This window comes from Lissotriton helveticus, chromosome 4_1 (assembly GCF_964261635.1).
Source record: "Lissotriton helveticus chromosome 4_1, aLisHel1.1, whole genome shotgun sequence".
Taxonomy (NCBI): domain Eukaryota; kingdom Metazoa; phylum Chordata; class Amphibia; order Caudata; family Salamandridae; genus Lissotriton; species Lissotriton helveticus.
Window position 1 is genome coordinate 140,059,808 of NC_136063.1, and position 19,664 is coordinate 140,079,471.

General features: G+C 48.5%; 1 protein-coding gene across 6 annotated transcripts in view; it reads left to right on the forward strand.

The window, feature by feature from the left end:
• LOC144828423 (alanine aminotransferase 2) overlaps window positions 1-19,664 on the forward strand; it is a 690,396-nt gene that overhangs the window by 660,203 nt on the left and 10,529 nt on the right. For all 6 annotated transcript variants that reach the window (XM_078686552.1, XM_078686556.1, XM_078686555.1 and 3 more), the window contains 2 exons: window positions 9,386-9,541; window positions 11,030-11,142. In XM_078686552.1, coding sequence (XP_078542678.1) covers window positions 9,386-9,541; window positions 11,030-11,142 — 269 coding nt within the window. The remainder of the gene's footprint in view (window positions 1-9,385; window positions 9,542-11,029; window positions 11,143-19,664) is intronic.

Consider the following 19,664-nt stretch of genomic DNA (forward strand, 5'->3'; position numbering starts at 1 on the left):
CAGACAAAACTTAGAAAAAACGCCACTCGAAAGTCGGCCCTGCTGGCTTTCGACCCACCCCCATAAGGCATCCTGAGTCTTCGGGAACCTGGGCACACCTATCACCCTGTCCAAAGCCTCCTTCAGCTGCACTATGTAGAGCTTCATGCCATACCGGGATAGATGCACCCCATCCTCCCTAAAGAAATATATTGCTGCATAACGCAGCTCCGGGTGTTCCATCCTCCCAAATCCTTCCTTGTCGCAAAAAATTCTCATGTTCCTATTGAGTTTCCTGCGCGCCCTATCTATCGCCGCTGGCCGCTCGGCCCCTCTCCAAATCCTCCGAGGTATACATTCAGACCATATTATATGGCAACCTGCCCACTGCCTCCGAATCTCCAACAAATTCCAACTCATTTGTTTCATCAATGCCAAGCCCTTACATTGCACTAAATCCTTCTCTCCTAAATGCAGGACCAGGACATAAGGACCCCCCCCTGACTAATTTATTCAATGCCGGAAGTAGCTCGTGCCACCTCATGCCCCCCTTCCCCTGCCAGTGACCACTGTTAAGCCTAGGGTCCAACGCTAAATTAAGATTTTTGTGCTTATCCCATTCTGACTGCTCCGCTCGCTTCACAAAATAATGCCCTACGATGAGGATGGACAGTCCTGCAGCGTCCGGCCCCGCCACCACACCTGAAAAGACACACATGTAAGCAAATCAGGCCTCTTCCTCCATCCCACAACCCCGCAACCTGATGTATGTCTTGTAACAGTCCGATTTCCACTGCCCCAACCGCATCAGCTCCTCCCTCCCCCATCCTTTTCGCGCCGCATCTGTCACGGCCCCTATGCGGAAAGAATGTGTCCCAAACTGCCTGGGGTCCTCACCCATTGCTAGCAGGGCGTGCCGAAGGACCCACAGCAGCTGTGCTGCCATTACCCGCCTCACGTAGGCCCGTCGAAAAACCTCACCCGTCACTGTACACGCCCTGTACGCTAACCCACACCACTGGGCACACCGCTCGCTCCATCACTGGACCCATGACAACCCACTCCCCCCCCCCCCCCCCCATTTTGATCAGTCTTTGAACACCGTAGTAGGACTGACACCTCCCTGGACCTCAACTCCACCTCCCCCATTGCAAACCCTGCCGACCCCTCGACCCCACTAGTTCCAACAACCGAAATGCCCCGAAATACATCCACGACTTGACTGTGGAAAACTAATTTGTCTCTTCCTGATTGCGGGAAATCTGCGGTAAAAGCTGTAGCACACCACCCAGCATACACTCCATAATGGGACGGTGCTGCTGCGCCTTAGTGCCCCTCTCCAATCCTTCCAAGAGACGTGCACCCAATTCACTCGCTGACGGTGCGTAGCCCCATCACATCTTCCCCATGAATGCTAAGGCTGACAGTTTCCCCGCAATCGTCACTTTCGACATACCCTTGTCTATCATTGCCAGAATAAACTGCACCACCTGTTCACCTCGCACCCAGAGCTGTCATGCCGCCCCCCGCCACTGTCTAGAAACTCCTGCCAAGCCTGTTAATACGCGCTCCATGTGGAAGCAGCCACAGATCCTCTTACCAATTGTAGGACCCGTTCTCTCCTTCTAACCACAGCCCCGCCGGCACTGGCGTCTTGTATTCGTCCACCTCAGTGGCAAACCTATGGAACTTCTGCCACTGTGAGCGAGACAAAACATCCGCAATGTCATTGTCCACCCCCGGCATATGACGGGCTTGAAACAAAACGTTGTGTTCCAAACATTGCAGTACAAAAACCCACAATAACTTAAGAACCTGTGCGTCCCTGACAGACTGTCTATTAACGACGTGTACCACTGACATGTTATCCACTTTGAATACCACCTTTCTGTGCGCCAGCTCCTGCGCCCACATTGTCACTGCCACCAGCAGTGGGAACAATTCCAAGAATGCAATGCTCCTCCCCCTGTTCTGCCAGTGTGGGGGCCATACCTCCGCGCACCACCTCCCTTGCCAGTACAGACTGAAGCCACCTACCCCCGCCGCGTCCGAGGAGATAATCACGTCCCATTCCCACTCATCCAGGGGGCCATAGGGATACCGTTGAAACGCTCTAAGAAGGCTCACCACATGCGCAAAAACGATTCATAAAGGAGGTGGTGATGGAAAGAGTATCTGAATTAAGCAGAACACTCCTACCCAGTCAAAAGATCAGGGCTTGATCCATCACCGTTTTTTAGCTCACCGCACCATCCCAGCTCAGAACCTGGCTACATGCAAATTAGTCTGACCCTGGCCCAGTGCATCATGGGAACAGGGCAGACCAAACTACCAAGCCAATTCTTTACTGGAAAGGAAACAAGCTTCCGGGGACCGGTTTCTGGCATTACAGCCGTCTTCGGCCCGGCTTGCTTGAATCCTGATGGTGCAGTGAGCAAGGGACTCACATCTGAGCATACCCTTCCACACTTGTGGTGGCCAAAACGATTCATAAAGGGGGTGGTGATGGACAGAGTATCTGAATTAAGCAGAACACTCCTACCCAGTCAAAAGATCAGGGCTTGATCCATCACCGTTTTTTAGCTCACCGCACCATCCCTGCTCAGAACCTGGCTACATGCAAATTAGTCTGACCCTGGCCCAGTGCATCATGGGAACAGGGCAGACCAAACTACCAAGCCAATTCTTTACTGGAAAGGAAACAAGCTTCCGGGGACCGGTTTCTGGTATTACAGCCGTCTTCGGCCCGGCTTGCTTGAATCCTCATTTGTGCACCCTGAACTCCTCGTCGTAATGCGACCACGCGTAACCCCCATAGGTGACCTGCACCCGCCGTATCACGTCCATGTATTTGAAGAGCGCGACCGACCTTTCCGGGTAATTGTCGCAGTACACACTGGCAAAGATCAAGAAACCTGCCGACCAATTCTCAATGTTCAATGGGACGCTAGGTCGCATTGCTAACTCTAGTTCATCCTCCTTCGACCCCTCTTTTGCTGTGAGCTCACGATGTAACAACTTTAGTATATCCATGTACTCCCCCTTCCATATCTTTTCCTTGGTTGCCAACGACAGGTGGGCCCCTAAGGGCTTAGCATTGCCCATGTATGGCAGCTTGTATATCGGAACATTGTGACTCTTCTTCCCTTCTTTACCCTCCTTGGGGGTCGCCCCGTCCACCTTCTTACCTGGGTCCCCGCTCCCTTCCGTACCCTTGTCACTCGGCCCCACCCGTGTGTCCTTTACGTACCGGCCTTTATTCAAGCGCCCTTCCGCCTTTGTGCCCAGGTCCCTGCTCCCGCCCACCCCTGTGTCCTTCACGTATGTTCCTTTACTCAAATGCACCCCACCCTCCCCCCTCGCATCCTTGCCAACCAACACCCTGACCCGTGGGGCCCTCGCCGCCTGTACTGCACCCTGCTCCATGCCATGCCTTACCTGGCGTCAAGGTCGGCGTCCACACCGGATCCCGCCGCCTAACCAGTTGAGCAGGAGGGGCCGTCACTGTGTCCGCCTTGGGTCTCTCGTGCTCACTCTGCAAGAGACAACAACAAATGTTACTCCGTTCCTCCCCATCCTGCTCTACCCCAGCCTTTGAGCAAATATCTCTCCTTCCTCTCCACTCTCTTCGTCATAGTCTAACTGGGACAGGCCGCCCTACACGGACTCCAGCCCGGCTGTCCCCATGCGTTCATGCCCTAGGCCGCCCTCTACGGGTTCCAGCCTGCTCAACCCCGCTCGTTCCCTACATGTGCGAAGCAGCTCTCCCAGATCCACACTCTCCCTCCTTTGTCCTGTGCGCCACTCCTCTGGGTCCCAATTCGGACTGACGGACCTAAGTCCCCGTCCCCTGTTGGCTGCATTGACCCTTCGGGGTTGGGCTGGTGGGGACCTACCGCCCGCCTCTCATATGATCCTACCAGCGTGTCTCTTGTGGGAGCGTGACCGCCCATATGAGGCAGAGCCGGCCCAACCCCTCAGTGGAGTGGAGCCGCATGCTGCTCTCCCGAGCCCCTCGCCAAGCAATCCTGTTGAAAGAAAAAAGTGGAGTCCAACATGCCGGGGTTTAAACCATCCCCCACTCTGCTGCATCCCCCCAAAGTCTCCCCGGGATCCCCCCAAACATCCCCCGACAAGTGGCCCCCCGTCGCAACGGTGTCGACCTCCAGTTCCCCGCCAGATGTCCCCCACCCCCTGTCCCCCACCCCACTGTACTCTCCTCCCCGTCGCTCCACACCAAAGCCTCCAGCTCCCGTCGGACCGTGCTACCCCCCAACGGCCCACCCAACGCCCCCACACCCTTCCCGACGCCCGACTCCACTGGGAAGCGCTTCAGCGCCCGCGGCAGCTCACAGGCAAGCACCGCTGAAGCGACGCCACCCGCAGCGCGTCGCTGGCGCCTCACCTTAATGTCAGGCCGCAAGATGTCAATGCGGCCCGCATCTTTAAGCAGACGGATGGCCTCCAGGACGCTGGGGCTATCGAGATGCGCCATTGCCGCAGGTCGTTCAAGGTAGGCCCACACTCGCTGCCGCCCACACTTCTTCCACTGTCCAACCGAGCTGCTGCTACCAGGAAACCTCTGCTAGGCCGTAAAACTGCCACACACGAAAGCCAAGCTACAGGGAAGAAGCCAAGTTAACCACCAAAGAGAAGCCCCAGAGAACCTCCCACACCGGCTGTCGTGTCACGACCACCAAAATGGTGCCCTGTGAAACGAAATGGCCGGTTATAAACCCTATGTAGCCCAAAAACAGCCTACCCAGCCCAACCAGCCCAAAGGCAGTCCACTCTTCTTCCCAGGTCTAGCAGCCCCCCCTCCGGCCCAAAACCCCCCGGGGGGGGGCAGGACTCCCGCTGGTCGGCCGCCCCCAAAGCTCTTTTCTGAAGAACTTGTTTACGTATCATTGCGAAAAAACAGTGCACATCTCTTTAGCTTTATTCATATAAAAATAATGAAGGCGGTACATGGAGGGAAAACCTACATTTCAGAATGTATTTCACGTGTGCTGCGAATAGGTGAAAATGAGAGTGGCTGTGAATGACTGCGTCAATAGACTGTACCACGTGAAGCCGTTATATTGCGATGACCTCATCAACCCCTCTCTGGTGTTATACAGTCACACTCTTCCTAGTGTCTGAGTCCGATGACCTCCTCACGAGTTGAGTCAACTCTGCTTCTCGAGACCTCTAATCGCACCTATTAAAATGACGTCCTCTTGACAACCCGAGTCATCCCTTCGTGGCCCCTCTTGTTACCACAATGTCTTTCCATCAGTGATATTCCCTCCCTAGACCATCTCATGTTGGTCATCCATTGGTGCTCTCTCACTTCATACTCCTCAGCCACCCAGTGACTGCTCTGAACACACCTCCTTGAATCATCAAGCCAATGACCTGCTCCTTAGCTCGCCTTCTATTCCTCTGGCACTCAATGACGTTGCTCTTATTAGCTTACTTTACATTAAGTTACTCTTTAACTTACTCATGTTCTTGAGTCTTTCACTAATGATTGTATGATTGAGGCATGCAAGGCTTAACCACATGTGCCTCTACTATGCAACCCGAACCACTAATGCGACTTGTCCTAGCATTCCTTTATGACACATGCCTTTCCCTACCTGCCCTGAGTCCTAAAATTGCCCCATTCCTTAAATATTCCTCAAACCCAGCCCATAATGCTACCCCCATCCCCCTTCTCCTGCCATGAGCCTTAAAAACGTGCCCCTCCTTAAAAGTACCTTGAACCCTCTTCCTCCCTGAGCCCTAAAAACTTTCCACTGACCCCCTGACCCAAGCCCTTAAAAATTATCCCCTCCTTAAAAGTACCCTGACCCCCTCCATGAGCCCTAAATACTTGACAGCGACCCCAGAAAGCGACCCCCATACCCTGCCCCAGCCCCACTTACCTGTCTCCGTCCACTTCCTGTTACAACGCTCCTGTTTCGAGTCCCTGCCCATCTCGAACCCTAGAGGGCATTGCCTTAACCTCTTATATGTGGGGTTTAGGCAAATGCGTTGTTCGGGCAACCTTGGTTACACTTGCGGGCTTCCAGAACGCATGGCTCTGGCAGCGTATTTCTGGATGTTTCCCCTCACTGATATTCCTCTTGTTAGCTCACTCATATTCCCTTGGAAATGAATGATATTGATCTCACTGGCTCACTCATATGGCAGAGTCACTGAATAATATTCCATTAACTATCTCACTCATATTCCTCAGTCACTAAATGATATTCTTCTCATTAGCTCACTCATGTTCCTGAGTCAATGAATGGTATTCCTTTCTTTGGCTCACTGTTATTCTAGAGCCATTAAATGATATTCCTTTCATTGGCTCACTGTTATTCTAGAGTCATTGAATGATATTCCTCCCGTTAGTTCTCACATTCTAGAGTCATTAAATGATATTCTTCCCATTAGTTCTTATATTCCAGAGTCATTGAATTGTATTCCTTTCATTGGTTCATTTCTATTCTTGAGTGATTTATGATATTCCTTTCAATGGCTCTCATATTCCAGAGTTGTTGAATGATATTCCTTTCATTAGTTCACTCATGTTCCAGAGTTATTGAATTATATTTATTTTTATTGGCTCACTGTTATTCTTAAGTCATTAAATGATTTTCCTTTGTATTGCGACTTATATAGCGCACGTATCACCCGAAGGTATCAAGGCGCTTGCTTAGGGAACCCGTCCTGGTATTCCCCTGTGAGATACCCCGGCTGGGTATCCACAAGGTGAAAGCCAGGCATCCCGCCGCGAGGGGCCGTAGTGGAGATTAAGCAAGCTATTGCCCAGAGTCGCAGAGTGTGACCCCGTGAGTCGAGTAGGCACCGGAGCGAGAATTGTCGAGTCCGTGGAATTTTTGAGCCCGAGACCCGCCGAGGCCGGGAATCGAACCCTGGTCCACGGCCGATCTCAGCTTCCGGGTCTGCCACCTCTAACCACTGGGCCACACTTCTCCACTTCTCTTCTTTCACTGTCTCACTCATGTTCTAGATTCCTTGAAAGATGTATCTCCTGTTAGTTCTCACATTCTAGAGTCATTGAATGATAGTCCTCCTGATAGTTCTTATATTCCATAGTCATTGAATGATATTCCTCCCATTTGTTCTAACATTCTAGAGTCATTGAATGATGGTCCTCCCGTTAGTTATTATATCCCAGGGTCATTGAATGATATTACTCCCATCTGTTCTAATATTCTAGAGTCATTGAATGATAGTCCTCCCGTTAGCTTTATATTATTTTTATTGGCTCACTGTTATTCTTAGGTCATTAAATGATTTTCCTTTCACTGATTCTCTCATATTCCAGTCATTGAATGATATTACTCCTGTTAGTTCTCACATTCTAGAGTCATTGAATGATAGTCCTCCTGTTAATTCTTATATCCCAGAGTCATTGAATGATATTCCTCCCACTTGTTCCAACATTCTAGAGTCATTGAATGACAGTCCTCCCGTTAGTTCTTATATCCCAGAATCATTGTTAAGTTATCAGAAGCTTATAAACCCATGGTCACCAAAGGTTTCATGGCGCTGATGCTGTGTAATTGCGTTGCGTACGAGTTGTTAGTAGGCTTGTTTAAACAACCAAGTTTTCAAAGCCCTTCTGAAGCCCAGTAGATTGTCACAGCTCCTGATTGGCAATGGGAGAGAATTCCAAAATGTGGGGGCTAGGTAGGAGAACCTGCAGCCACCCTGTCGCTTGAGTTTGACGGCTGGGGTGAACAGTAGATGTAGATGGGAAGAACGTAAGTTGCGCATGGGGACATGCTTAGTGACCATGTCGTTGATGAACTTAGGGCTCTTGCAATGCATTGCCTTGAAGGCAAGGCAGCCCGATTTAAATGCAGACCGTTGCGCCACCGGCAGCCAGTGAAGTTTTTGCAGACAAGGCCTGGCCGATTGCCATCTCGGCTGTTAGTGATTTAGTCTTGCCGCCTGGTTCTGGACTATTTGAAGACGATTGAGCAGGCATAGTGGCAGGCCCATGTAAAGAGCGTTTGAAAAATCAAGGCGTGAGAGAACCAGTGCTAACACCGCCTGAGCAAGGGCTTGGTGGGTCAGCAAGTGAGCGATCTTTCTGATTTTTCGCAATTGGAAGAGGCTGGCGGATACCACTGAACCCACTTGGCTTCTAAGTGAGAGATCTGCGTTTATGATAACCCTTAAACTTTTCACAGAGGGGGAATCATTGAATTATCAATGAAGGATATTCCTCCCATTTGTTCTAACATTCTAGAGTCATTGAATGCTATTACTCCTGTTACTTCTTAGATTCCAGACTCATTGAATGATATTCATCACGCTAGTTCTAATATTCCAGAGTGATGATTTGATTTTGATTTTGATTTGATTTGATTAAGCAAACAAATGCCCAATGGCATTTTGGCGATGCTCAAAGAAGCAGAAGAAAAAATAAACAGGAGAGAAAAATGGAGATACTAATAATGCCTGAAAAGCCAAGTCTTTAATTCCTTCCTAAACTTCAGTAAAGAGGGGGCCATTTTTAACTCCAACGGTAACTGGTACCAGTTCCGGGCTCTACAACGCACTGGGCTCCTGGCTCCCCGGATTGCCAATCTGTAGGCAGGGACTACCAGATATCTTGCTGAGCGCGGTGCAAAGATTTCATCCTGGGTGGCACCATCTAAATCTGTTTTTCAGATAAGCAGGGCCGAGGTCATGGAGAGCTTTATTGGTTGTGCAGAGGTCTTTAAACAAAATCAGTTTTTCTACCAGGAGCCAATGCAGTTTTCTTATGGCTTGGGAGGCCGATCTGTATCTAAGGACCTTTGTCTGCACACGAGCTGCTGCGTTTTGTAGGACTTGAAGCTTATTCAATGATTATCTTGGTAGATTCTGGTACAGACAGTTAAAATAGTCCATTCTAGATAGAAGTAGACCAATAATAACGGTCCTTAATAGATCAACAGGTAGGAACAGAGTGATTTTCTTGAATAAACACAGGCCGAAGGAGGCGGCCAAGGTGACTCTATTCACTTCTCATTGAGTGATGTTCCTATTGTTAGTTTTTATATTTCAGAGTCATTGAGTGATAGTCTTTTCATTATTTCTCACATTTTAGAGTTGTTGAATGACACTCCTCCAATTCCATAGTGTGAAGGATTTATCGGGGCTCCAAAGACTCATCTTCCACCAGAAAAGTGAAACGTTACTATATAAAATTGGTCTCCACAACCTAAAGTTTGAGGAATCCGATTACAGATCCACTGTCTAGTGCGAGGTTCTCGATATCTTCTGATCACTCCTACCACTGGGACTGAGGAACATCTTGTCTTCAGTGCTTAGCATGTGATAAACTTAATGATGCGTGATGCTCGATATATCTAATAACACCATGATTGAGTCTGTGCTTTGTCATTCCACACTGCAGGAGAGGAAGACAGTTCTAAGTAACCTGGCAGAGAAGGCCTCACTGACGGAGGAAATCCTGAATAAGGCACCCGGAATCCGATGCAACCCGGTCCAGGGAGCGATGTACTCTTTCCCCAAGATTGAAATCCCAGAGAAGGCTGTGAAGTTGGCAGAGGTAAGGAACTACTTTGATAGAAACCTTCATGGGTTCTGACAGCATGTGGTTGGCACAGGTAAGGGACCATCACATTTGTCCTGCTTTGACAGACACCTGAAGAGTGCCAACACTGTCACAGGACAGTCCTTTGAATACAGCGTATTAAAATGTTGGACTGGTAGCGCTGGGGACAATAAATGTTCACAGGACGCTGCAGAGGTGACACAGAAAATAACCATTAGAGATGGAATCAGTGAATGTTAGGATGCTGCAGTCAGAGGATTTATCAATGAGTTTGCGATTTTTTGAATAGAGAAGGGTTCACTCAGTGTTCAGAGAAGTCTTTAGTAAGTTTGAGATCTTTTGGCTAGAACAGGGCTCACTCAGTGTTCAGAGGATTCTTCAGTGAGTTTGTAATCTTAGTTGGATCAGTGCTAAGTCAGTGTTCAGAGGAGTCTTCAGTGAGTTTATGATCTCTTGGTTGGGACAGGACTCACTCAGTGATCAGAAGAGTCTTCGGTGAGTTTGTGATCTCTTGGAATGAGCAGTGCTCACTCAGTGTTCAGAGGAGTCTTCGGTGAGTTTGTGATCTCTTGGTTGGGACAGGACTCACTCAGTGTTCAGAGGAGTCTTCAGTGAGTTTGTGATCTCTTGGTTGGGACAGGGCTCACTCAGTGTTCAGAGGAGTCTTCAGTGAGTTTGTGATCTCTTGGTTGGAGCCTTGCTCACTCAGTGTTCAGAGGATTCTTCCCCTTCCATGGTATGCAGAGTACTTTCAGCTCGCCCTCTGGCTCCAGTGAATCCCAGCACCTTCCAGTAGTTATACACTTGGTGAAACTCACAATGACCATCATGACAGGCTCTGGGTTGAGAAACCATGCGCTGGTTCCTGCACTTCCCGGGGCTTCCTTGCCCAAGGTTCAGCTGCATTTGTGTGCTGTTCTCTGTTGAGTGTGTGGTCTCTCCGTTGTCATTGGTTCCTGCACCCATTGAGCGCTACTGTGAGTGCTGGCTCGGGAAACTGATGTTCCTGTTGATTCCACGATGGTGCTGCAGATGCACCCATTGGACGCTGATTAGTGCTGGTGCAGCCATTCGTTGTGTGACCGCACTACTTCTGTACTTTAGGTGGCTGGTGGAGCTGCAGGCCTTAGGTAGTAGCAGTATTGGTGTTGCTTTCATCGGTTTAAAGGTAGTAATTGTGTTGCACCCGTTGCCGACCTAGCAGTGTTGCTACACCGATTGGCTGTCTTGAATTTCTACCCATTTGCTGCCTCACTGTTTTGCTGCTGCTCTGATTGGTTGAATATCAGTCCTGCTGCCTCTATCCTTTGAGGCTGTACCCATTGGCTGACTTTCAGTATTGGGGCTACACTCACTGGCCCCTCGCAGAGCTGCGACTGCATTCATTGGCTGTATCTCTGGGTTGCTGAGGTACTCATTGGCTGGGAAGGTTGAAGGCCAATGTGGACATCCATTAAAGCAGAGTTGTCCTCTCGTCCACAGGCTCAAGGTCAGGCTCCAGACATGTTCTTCTGCATGAAGCTTCTGGAACACACTGGGATCTGCGTGGTTCCAGGCAGTGGCTTCGGGCAGCGCGACGGCACCTACCACTTCAGGTGAGTTCAACAGCACCCGGTGGTGCCACACACTTTGAATTCTGAGGTAGCCACATTTTGGCTCCCTTTTTGTCTCCTCCAGGCCGCTTTCTCTCTGCCTCAACCGTGCACGCTCTTGCGAAGCGATAGTTGAAAGGTATGTGCTCGACATACACAAATGTATACCCCCGACCTTTAGATTGGTTCTACCCAAGATAATTTGAGGAAACCTCGTGAAAGCTGGGAGCTATCTATTAATGCCTTGGTTGTAGGGTGACTTTGTGTACATTCTCAATAAGTTAATGCCTTTGCCTCGGTAGGGAAACTTGACTTCCAGATGTACAGACCTGGATCCCACTGCTCTAGGTGTTCCAGCTACAAATGGTCTAGTTTCCAACCCAATCTCTAACTGTTTTGCCCTCTTTCCTAATCAAATTTCTTACCTCCTTCCCATTACTTCCAGGCCTTCATGACTTCTTCCCTTCTTCTGCCCTCGTTCACCTTAATTCTGTCTCATCTTTTCCTATTTTTCTACTTCTACTACTTACTTATTTTCTTAATTCCCCCGCTCTTCCTCTTTAATCGCTTTAAGTTTTTTTTATTCTTATCTGGTTTGCTCGTCACTTTAATGCTTCTCTCTTATTATCCCTTTTCCCACATTATTTCCTACTTGCTTTCCCATCTCTGTTTCTGTTGTTCTCATATGCAATTTGTTCTAGAATTCTGCCTCTTTCTTTTAAATTTTTATTTCCATTCTACACTGTCCTTTCAAAAAAAAAGTCTAACTTACATTTTATTTTTCTAGTCTAGTTTGTTCTATTCTATTCAACTCTCTTTTTCATGCACATGGCTGTCCCACTGGTGGTGGAGATTAGAATAGCCATATTTTCAAAACCTTTCTAAACTTCTCAAATGATGAACGTGCATGCAACTTCTGAGGAAGATACATCCACAGTTTGGAAACCAGAAAAGCAAAGGAGTGCCCTCCTTGCCTAGACAGTTTCACTCAGGGGATCACCGAAAATTCGGACGACCTGAGAGTAGAGTACGACTCAATGCAAATGGTTGGATAACAAACTTTTGTAGGTCCAGAATAAGTCATGGCTTTCTACAGATTATCAATAGAGAGCCAATGAAGATTCCATAAATAATAGGGAAACCAAAGAATATTTTAGAATGTGGCATAGAAGACAAGATGCTGCTTTCTGAATATCAGAGGCCTATTCACAGAGGATTTGGTTGCACCTAATTAAAGAACATTGCAATAATCTAGTCTGGAAGTACTCAAGTCGTGCTCAATCATCCTTTGAGTAGAGGGGGTAGTAGCCACAAAATATTCCTCAAACAGCTGAGTAGGCCGAAACCGCTGGCGGCCACCTCATTTATTTATACAACATGCTTCCAAGCCAGAGAAGGAGGTGTCAAGCAAATTACCCCCAAACTGGGGTTAGCCACGGACTAACTGTTCCCAAACTCCAGGCAGTAGGGGTTCCAATGGGGGCCCAGATTAATGGCCTCCAGGAGAGGCGAGATATTAGGATTACCTATGGAATAAAAAGCCGCCAAGGTAGGTTCCGAGTGAGGTTTTGTGCGATAGTTGTTCAGTTCCCGAATAAATATTGCAGAAGGCGTGAATGTTTGCAACATTTCTGAAGAAAACAATCAGCACTTCCATTCTCTTATTACGGGTGTCCAAAGATTTTTTTTTACGTGACCTTCGTGAATTTTGTTTTAAAAAAAAATGAGGATTATACGAAGTTTTAGATGCTTTTATCAGATATTCCCTAATAAGAGTAAATGTTTTTTTTTGCCGTATGAAAGTGGCACAAGAAACCCGTTTGGCATTGTCGTAAGCATACCTATATTTTATGCAAGTGTACTAACTTGCCATGGGATTGTCAGTCATCCATCTAGTTTCAAATTTGTAATAACAAGCATTTGCAATGCAATAGGTCTCACATTTACTCGAGTTTAAGCTATTGGCATTGTAAAATGGCAATGCGTTTTGTTTGTTTCAGAAACCAAAACATAAATAAAATGCATTGTAATATACAATGTCAACAGCTCAAACTCGCGTAAATGCGAGACCTGTTGCATTGTAAATGCTTGTTTATGTATTCGCCACTTACGACCTTCCCAGACAATATTTTAATTTCAAACCGAAACCTAAAAACCACCTCCTTCAGGAACTATATAAACCTCCTGCCGAAAACGAAAAGGGTCGCAGCAGGACAGACAGACAGCCATCAGAAGAGTCAACGCTTCAAGCTGGCAGGTCCTGGGTGCCTGCGCTGACTGCACGTGCTGGGGGGAGTCTCTTTTTGCGGCCATTTACTTTCAATGAGAGAGCTCTGGCACTTCTCGGTGTGAACGAGGTGCCGCTGCAGACACTCAGAAAGTCCCTCCGTCTCCTCAGGTTCAAACGTTGTCACCGGAGCACACTGTACCAAGGTGTCTTCTCACTAGATATACTGTCCCCTGTATAATGGCATATAAACATAAAGCCGATATTCATTCGAGTACCTGACAGTTTAGAGCTGGCCTTTTCTAAACAACGCATTGTGGTAAGCTTGTGTTTGTATTTTAATAACGGTTCAGCTTCCTGACAAGGCTTCGTAGCGCAATGGAAGACAAGTAGCTCGCTATAGTGGAATCGCTCCTGCTTGTCAGTGCGCTGCTTTCATTCGCAGGGGGCAACGCAGAAGAAAAACGCAGAGACTGTGGAAGATGTGAAACAGCACTCTGGTAGACAGCCCCTCCCCGTGATCCAAATGGATTACATCAAATTTACGCACCCCCTGCACTGACAGTTGTCCATGTAGTGTGGTCTTTACTACAACTCCTTTGCAAAGTCACTCCAAGAAAGAGCACAGAGATGGCCAATGCAGGAAAACCCAAGAGTGTCTGAACCGAACGTACACAAAGTAATTGCTCAGGGTATATTTCAGACCACATAAACTTACATTCACAACGGAAGTTAAGAACCCCTAATGTCACCAAAGTGATTTATAGAAAAGTAACTCCTGCAATAAACAAAACAAAATATTCTGGCAGTGGCCAGGGCATTCTGGGGAATCCAGCAGAAAAGATGCTGGTATTTATTGTGACTATAAAAAAAACATTTGCAATGCAATAGCTGCCAAGTTTGCTTCCCCAGCAAGGGGCTGGCAACGTTTGCACCCAAACTGAAGGGCTTTTAGGCGCTTAGGAGAATTTAGGGTAAGGTTTGGTGTCAGAATAGGAGCTGTGGGGTCTTTTCATGTTAGCGACTGAGGTCCTCGGATAGGGTCAGGAGGCTGATTGGAGAGCTTAGATTACATGTCCATTCTGTTATTGACCTCTCAGCTTTGACCATCAGCAGGTGCCTCGACTTTTCTCACAATAGTGCTAACAATGGTGGTTCTCTGGGGGATAAAGGGGGGTGAATCAATAAGGGATGACAATGAGTACACAGAGGGCCAGTAGTTTGTAACCGGGTCAGTCAGTTTTAGTGGAAGACAACCAATCAAAAGCATTCAGAGTGTGTCAGCAAGTTTTCATGATGGTAATAGTAACAGAAGTGGCGAGTATTAAAGAGGACTACAGGTTCCAAGAACACAACAACTAATGCGGTTAGTACTCTCATACCCAAGCAAGAGAAGAGGGTTCTCGGGTCGCAGGTCTGACAGCCACCTTGTGCCCGCTTCACATGCTCCACCCAGTCGCCTCGGACCCCATCCTCATTGTGAATCCGGCTCCCAGCCTGACACCAATATGGCGGTGCACTTGCACGTCAGTACAGCCAGCCATCAGGACAACAATAACACATGCACATGTCCCACCAGTCCGCTGACCTGGCTGCTGCAGGGTCTGCACTTCAGAAAGCCGGGGAAGGTAGCGGCTGGAATCCCTGTGTACCGCTCACGAGGCGGGTGTTGAGATGCAGAAGCTGCGCTGCTCTCAGACACTCCCCCCGCATTGCTTATTGTTTGTTTGAGGCTGGAGTACATGTTCCTTCCTTCTCCTGTGTTTGCGCTTCATGTTCTCAGCTCTGTAAGGTTTGCGGGCTTCAAATAAAGCTATAGCAGACACTTCCTGAGCTTCAGTGGAAGAGACACGTGTACGTTTTTGTAAATTGCATTTTAAACATGAGCATTTGAAACCAGACAGCAGGACTTGTAATTTGGTGCATTTCTGTCAGTGTTGTGGCCGTGGGTCCACTTTACGACAGACCGAGAACACGTCGGTAAAACAAAAACATTGATGTAAAGAATTCATTGCATTCAGGCTTTCTTTTCCTTTTGCTCCTGTTTAGTGAAGAAAGTAAACGGGTCATAAAGCAGTGGTGATCAAGAGATGCAACAAAAGTGAATGCCGTGAGCAAAAGAGACGCTGTGCGCGTTCACATCTCCTGTCCTCCGTACGCGTGCACATCTCCCCCTTCGGAAGGAAAAATCAACAATAGATTTCGCTAAGCGAGTAGCGCATGTGCTGCGTCACTAGGCGAGACCTAAAAACCTAGCAACCACAGTGCACCTCGTGCTGCGTCCCTAGGCGAGACCTAAAAACCTAGCAACCACAGTGCACCTCTCACTTCTCAACAAACCTGCTAGAAAGTGGCATATTCAGTTGAGCACAATATTATCACTCACAAAAACATGTTGCAGCATACCAGCAGATGTGAGGGAAAAATGCATGAGCAAGGTCGAAGGCAAAGCAAAAAGTATCACAAACTATACAAGCTTTGGCCATGCCAGTAGGCCTGGCTTTAAACAACTATACATAATGTTAAGCATTACGATCAAATAGCATGGAAATTAATATATATTTGTGTGTAAGCAAAGAACTGTAAAGTAATTTTAATGTAGGTTAAAAGGTCATCTCAGGCCAAAACATCCATTTAGGTTAATGACTGCCTCTCTAGCGATGCTCACAAACATTTTCTGAGGACAACTGCGCTGTCTGGCCAGACCGTAAAAACCACAAAAGTATTTGTATAATTGAGAATTTTTACAAAACTTAGGGCATATGTAAGAAAGGAAATTGCAATTCTTAACTGACTGAATCCTCATTCTGATTGATACATCTTCCAGTGGATTCCTCTCCTTGTGAATATCCCCTGCTCAACAGACAATCGGAAACTTTTGTAGGTCTCCACACCGGCGAGGTCATGGACGACGTCACAAAGGGTACGACTCCGCTCGCAACCCCGCTGACGTCACTGGATCCATAGTAGGGCCTCGTCGGCGTGATGACGTCAGTTCCCTTTTTTCCGCGCCATCGACGCCAATGGTTTCTTGGGACTCTCCGTAGTAACATTGTTATTATAGTTGTTCTTGTCTGTTCTTCTCGTTTCCTTTCGAAGATGTCTGGGAGAAAATCTGGTTTCAAGCCCTGCAGGGAGTGTGGTAAGCAGATGTCTATCACTGACCTGCACGAGGATTGCGTATGGTGCTTATCTTCCGATCACGATGTCGATGGATGTGCGTGCTGCAGGAAGATGACCTCTAAGGCATTAAAGGAAAGGGAGGCAAAGTTATTTATAGCCAAGATGAAGAAGGATAAGAAGGTGAGTAAGAGAAGATCGAGGTCGAGGTCTCGTTCCAAATCCAGATCGGGATCGAAGTCGGCGTCGGGACATTCGAAGTCGAAAAGACATAAGAAAAAGAAGCACTCTTCGAGGCGTCATTCTGATAAGGACCCGGTGCCGAGGTCATCTTCTCCTCAACGTCACAGAGGTCAGGTCGATCCTTCTCCTTCAATTCCGGCCTCGCCAGAGAAGGAAGTGGCTCCCGAAGTCGAAGTCTCTTGATCACCGACGCCGGCTCCTTCGGATTCGGTTCATTCTTCGGATCCGCATGAAGTCGAGCCTGAGCAAGAAAATCAGGAGCAGCCTGAAGAGGTTCCTTTGTCGGCGCCGACGGGCCCGATTCCAGGTACACTGACTCCGGAGGCGGCGCCGGGAAATTATCCTCCTTTCCCGGCTCCAGGTCAAGACCCATCACACTATCTTAACGCTATGTATGGTGTCTTTGCAAGGGCCATGTACCCCTCTGGTGCGCCTACGGGTCCCACGGGTCCTTTTGCCTTCAATTTGGGTGTTCCTCAGGCATATGCCCAGGCTCCATTTTTGCCCTTTCTTCCAGCGACGCCGTCCTGGAATTTTCCGGCGCCGAGGGCTCCGACGCCGTACCGAGAATCTCCGGCGCCGTACCGAGAATCTCCGGTGCCGTCTGTTCGCCCTCGTTCGGCGCAAGCGGCGCCGTCGGATCCGCGCTCGACGCCGGTCCCGAATCCGATGGAGTCGGTTGTGGATCCATCGACTCCAGTCCCGAGGATCCGTTCCAGGAGGGAGGCCCAAAGAGTTGTGGAAGAGGCACGCTATCGGCAGGAGATGGAGGAAGGGGAACTTCCTGATTCTGAGGACTTTTTTGCAGAATTAAAAGATGCAAGTGGTCTTGATGTTTCCCCTGAGTGGAATTTTTCTCCTGGTTCAGATGCTCTTTCGAAGGAGGTAGCCCCGTGTCATACAGTTGTGAGAAAAGCTGCTGAATTGTTGGATATTAATCTTCTTTCCACCAAATTTAAGTCTAATTTATTGACTGAAGTGTTCCATTCTCCGTCCTCTGTGTCTGAGCCTCTGTTACCGTTTAATGAGGCAATTCTGGAGCCGGTGTTAGAGGTTTGGAAGAAGCCTTTGTCTGCACCTGCGGTCTCCAGGACTGTGGCACGGAGATATAGGGTGGCACCGGAGGATCCAGAATTTTTGTCAGCTCACCCTTTGCCTGAGAGCCTTGTAGTTCAGGCGGCTTGCTCGAAGAGGTCTTCAGGAGCATTCCCTCAGGTTCCAGCTGTCAGGGAGTCAAAACGGATTGACCAGTCTGCTAAGAAGGTGTTTTCATCTGCGAGCATGGCACTGACATCAACAAATGCAACTTGCTTGATGGGAAGGTATATCCATGCCTTGATGGATTCCTCTAAACAGTTGCTGCCAAAACTGTCTGATGAAGACAGGAAGAACTTTCAAGAGGTTTTGGATGATACCCAGGTTGCTGCGCGCCAGGTCATTCAAAGTGGCCTAGATACGGCGGTTTCGGTGGCTAGAATTATGGGCTCTGCAGTGGCTACGAGAAGGGGAGCTTGGTTGAAGTCTACAGACTTTTCTCAGGATGTGCAGGCTACTTTGTTGGACTTACCATTTGATGGTACAGGTCTGTTTGGTAAGAATGCTGATGCCGCACTTTGAAAGATTCAAAGATAGTAAGGCCACGGCAAGATCACTTGGCTTGCAGACTCAATCCAGAGGTTCCTTTCGTAGATACAGAGGATTTGGAAAGTCATCCTTTCGCTCGCAAGGGCAGCCTCGTCAGCAGCAGCAGCAACAAAATACGCTGTATAAATCATATGGGGAAGAAAGAGACATCGTCAACCCTCCTCCTCCTCTTCCTCTACCTCTCCTCCTATCGCCGCAGCAAAGCAGCCCTAGATTCCCCATTCCCAGTCATGTTGGTCCTGTGGGGGGTCTGCTTACCCATTTTCTGTGGGATTGGGAATCGGTCACTACAGACCAATGGGTTCTCAATCTTGTGGCAAATGGGTATGCTCTTCCCTTTCAGGAATTCCCTCCAAATTACCCTCCTTGTCAAGGGGCTTGCTCAGAAGAACATCTCCGTCTCCTACAGGAGGAAGTTCTGACCTTGTTAAAGAAAGGCGCGATAGAGGTGGTTCCAGAGCAGGAAAGGGGTCAGGGATGCTACTCCTGGTATTTCCTGATTCCCAAGAAGGATGGCAGGCTTCGCCCAATCCTGGATCTCAGGATCTTGAATCTTTATCTGAAACAAGAGAAGTTCAAGATGCTTACCCTTGCGCACGTTCTTCAGGCGCCGCTGGAAGAAGGCTGGATGGTGTTGCGCGACTTGCAGGATGCGTATTTTCATATCCCGATCCTCGAGTCGCACAGGAAGTATCTCCGTTTCACGGTGGGGTCGCAACATTATCAGTTTGCGGTCCTTCCGTTTGGAATTACTACTGCACCTCGAGTTTTTACCAAGGTGATGGCAGTGGTGGCAGCCCATCTCAGGAGGGCCGGGATTCCTGTATTCCCCTATCTGGACGACTGGCTGATCAAAGCAGAGTCTCCAGAGAAGGTGCTCCATCATCTGCAAGAGACAACTCAGTTGTTGTACAGGTTGGGTTTTTCGATAAATGTACCCAAGTCTCACCTGGTGCCCTCACAGCACAACCTGTTTATAGGGGCAGTACTGGACACTACTGTTTGTCGGGAATTCCCTCCTCCTCAAAGGATTCTCGACATTCAGGAAATGATTCCTTTGTTTTACAATGGAGCGGTTGTTCCAGTCCTTAAGGTCCTTCGCCTGCTCTGTCTGTTTGCTTCCTGCATTCTGCTGGTCGACCATGCACGCTTGCACATGAGAGCGCTCCAGTGGTGCCTCCGCAGGCAGTGGTATCAACACAACGGAGATCTCAAGGAGTCTGTGAGGATCTCCAGATAAACTGCAGCGGATCTGTCTTGGTGGAGCGTGGAGGGCAATCTGTCTCAAGGA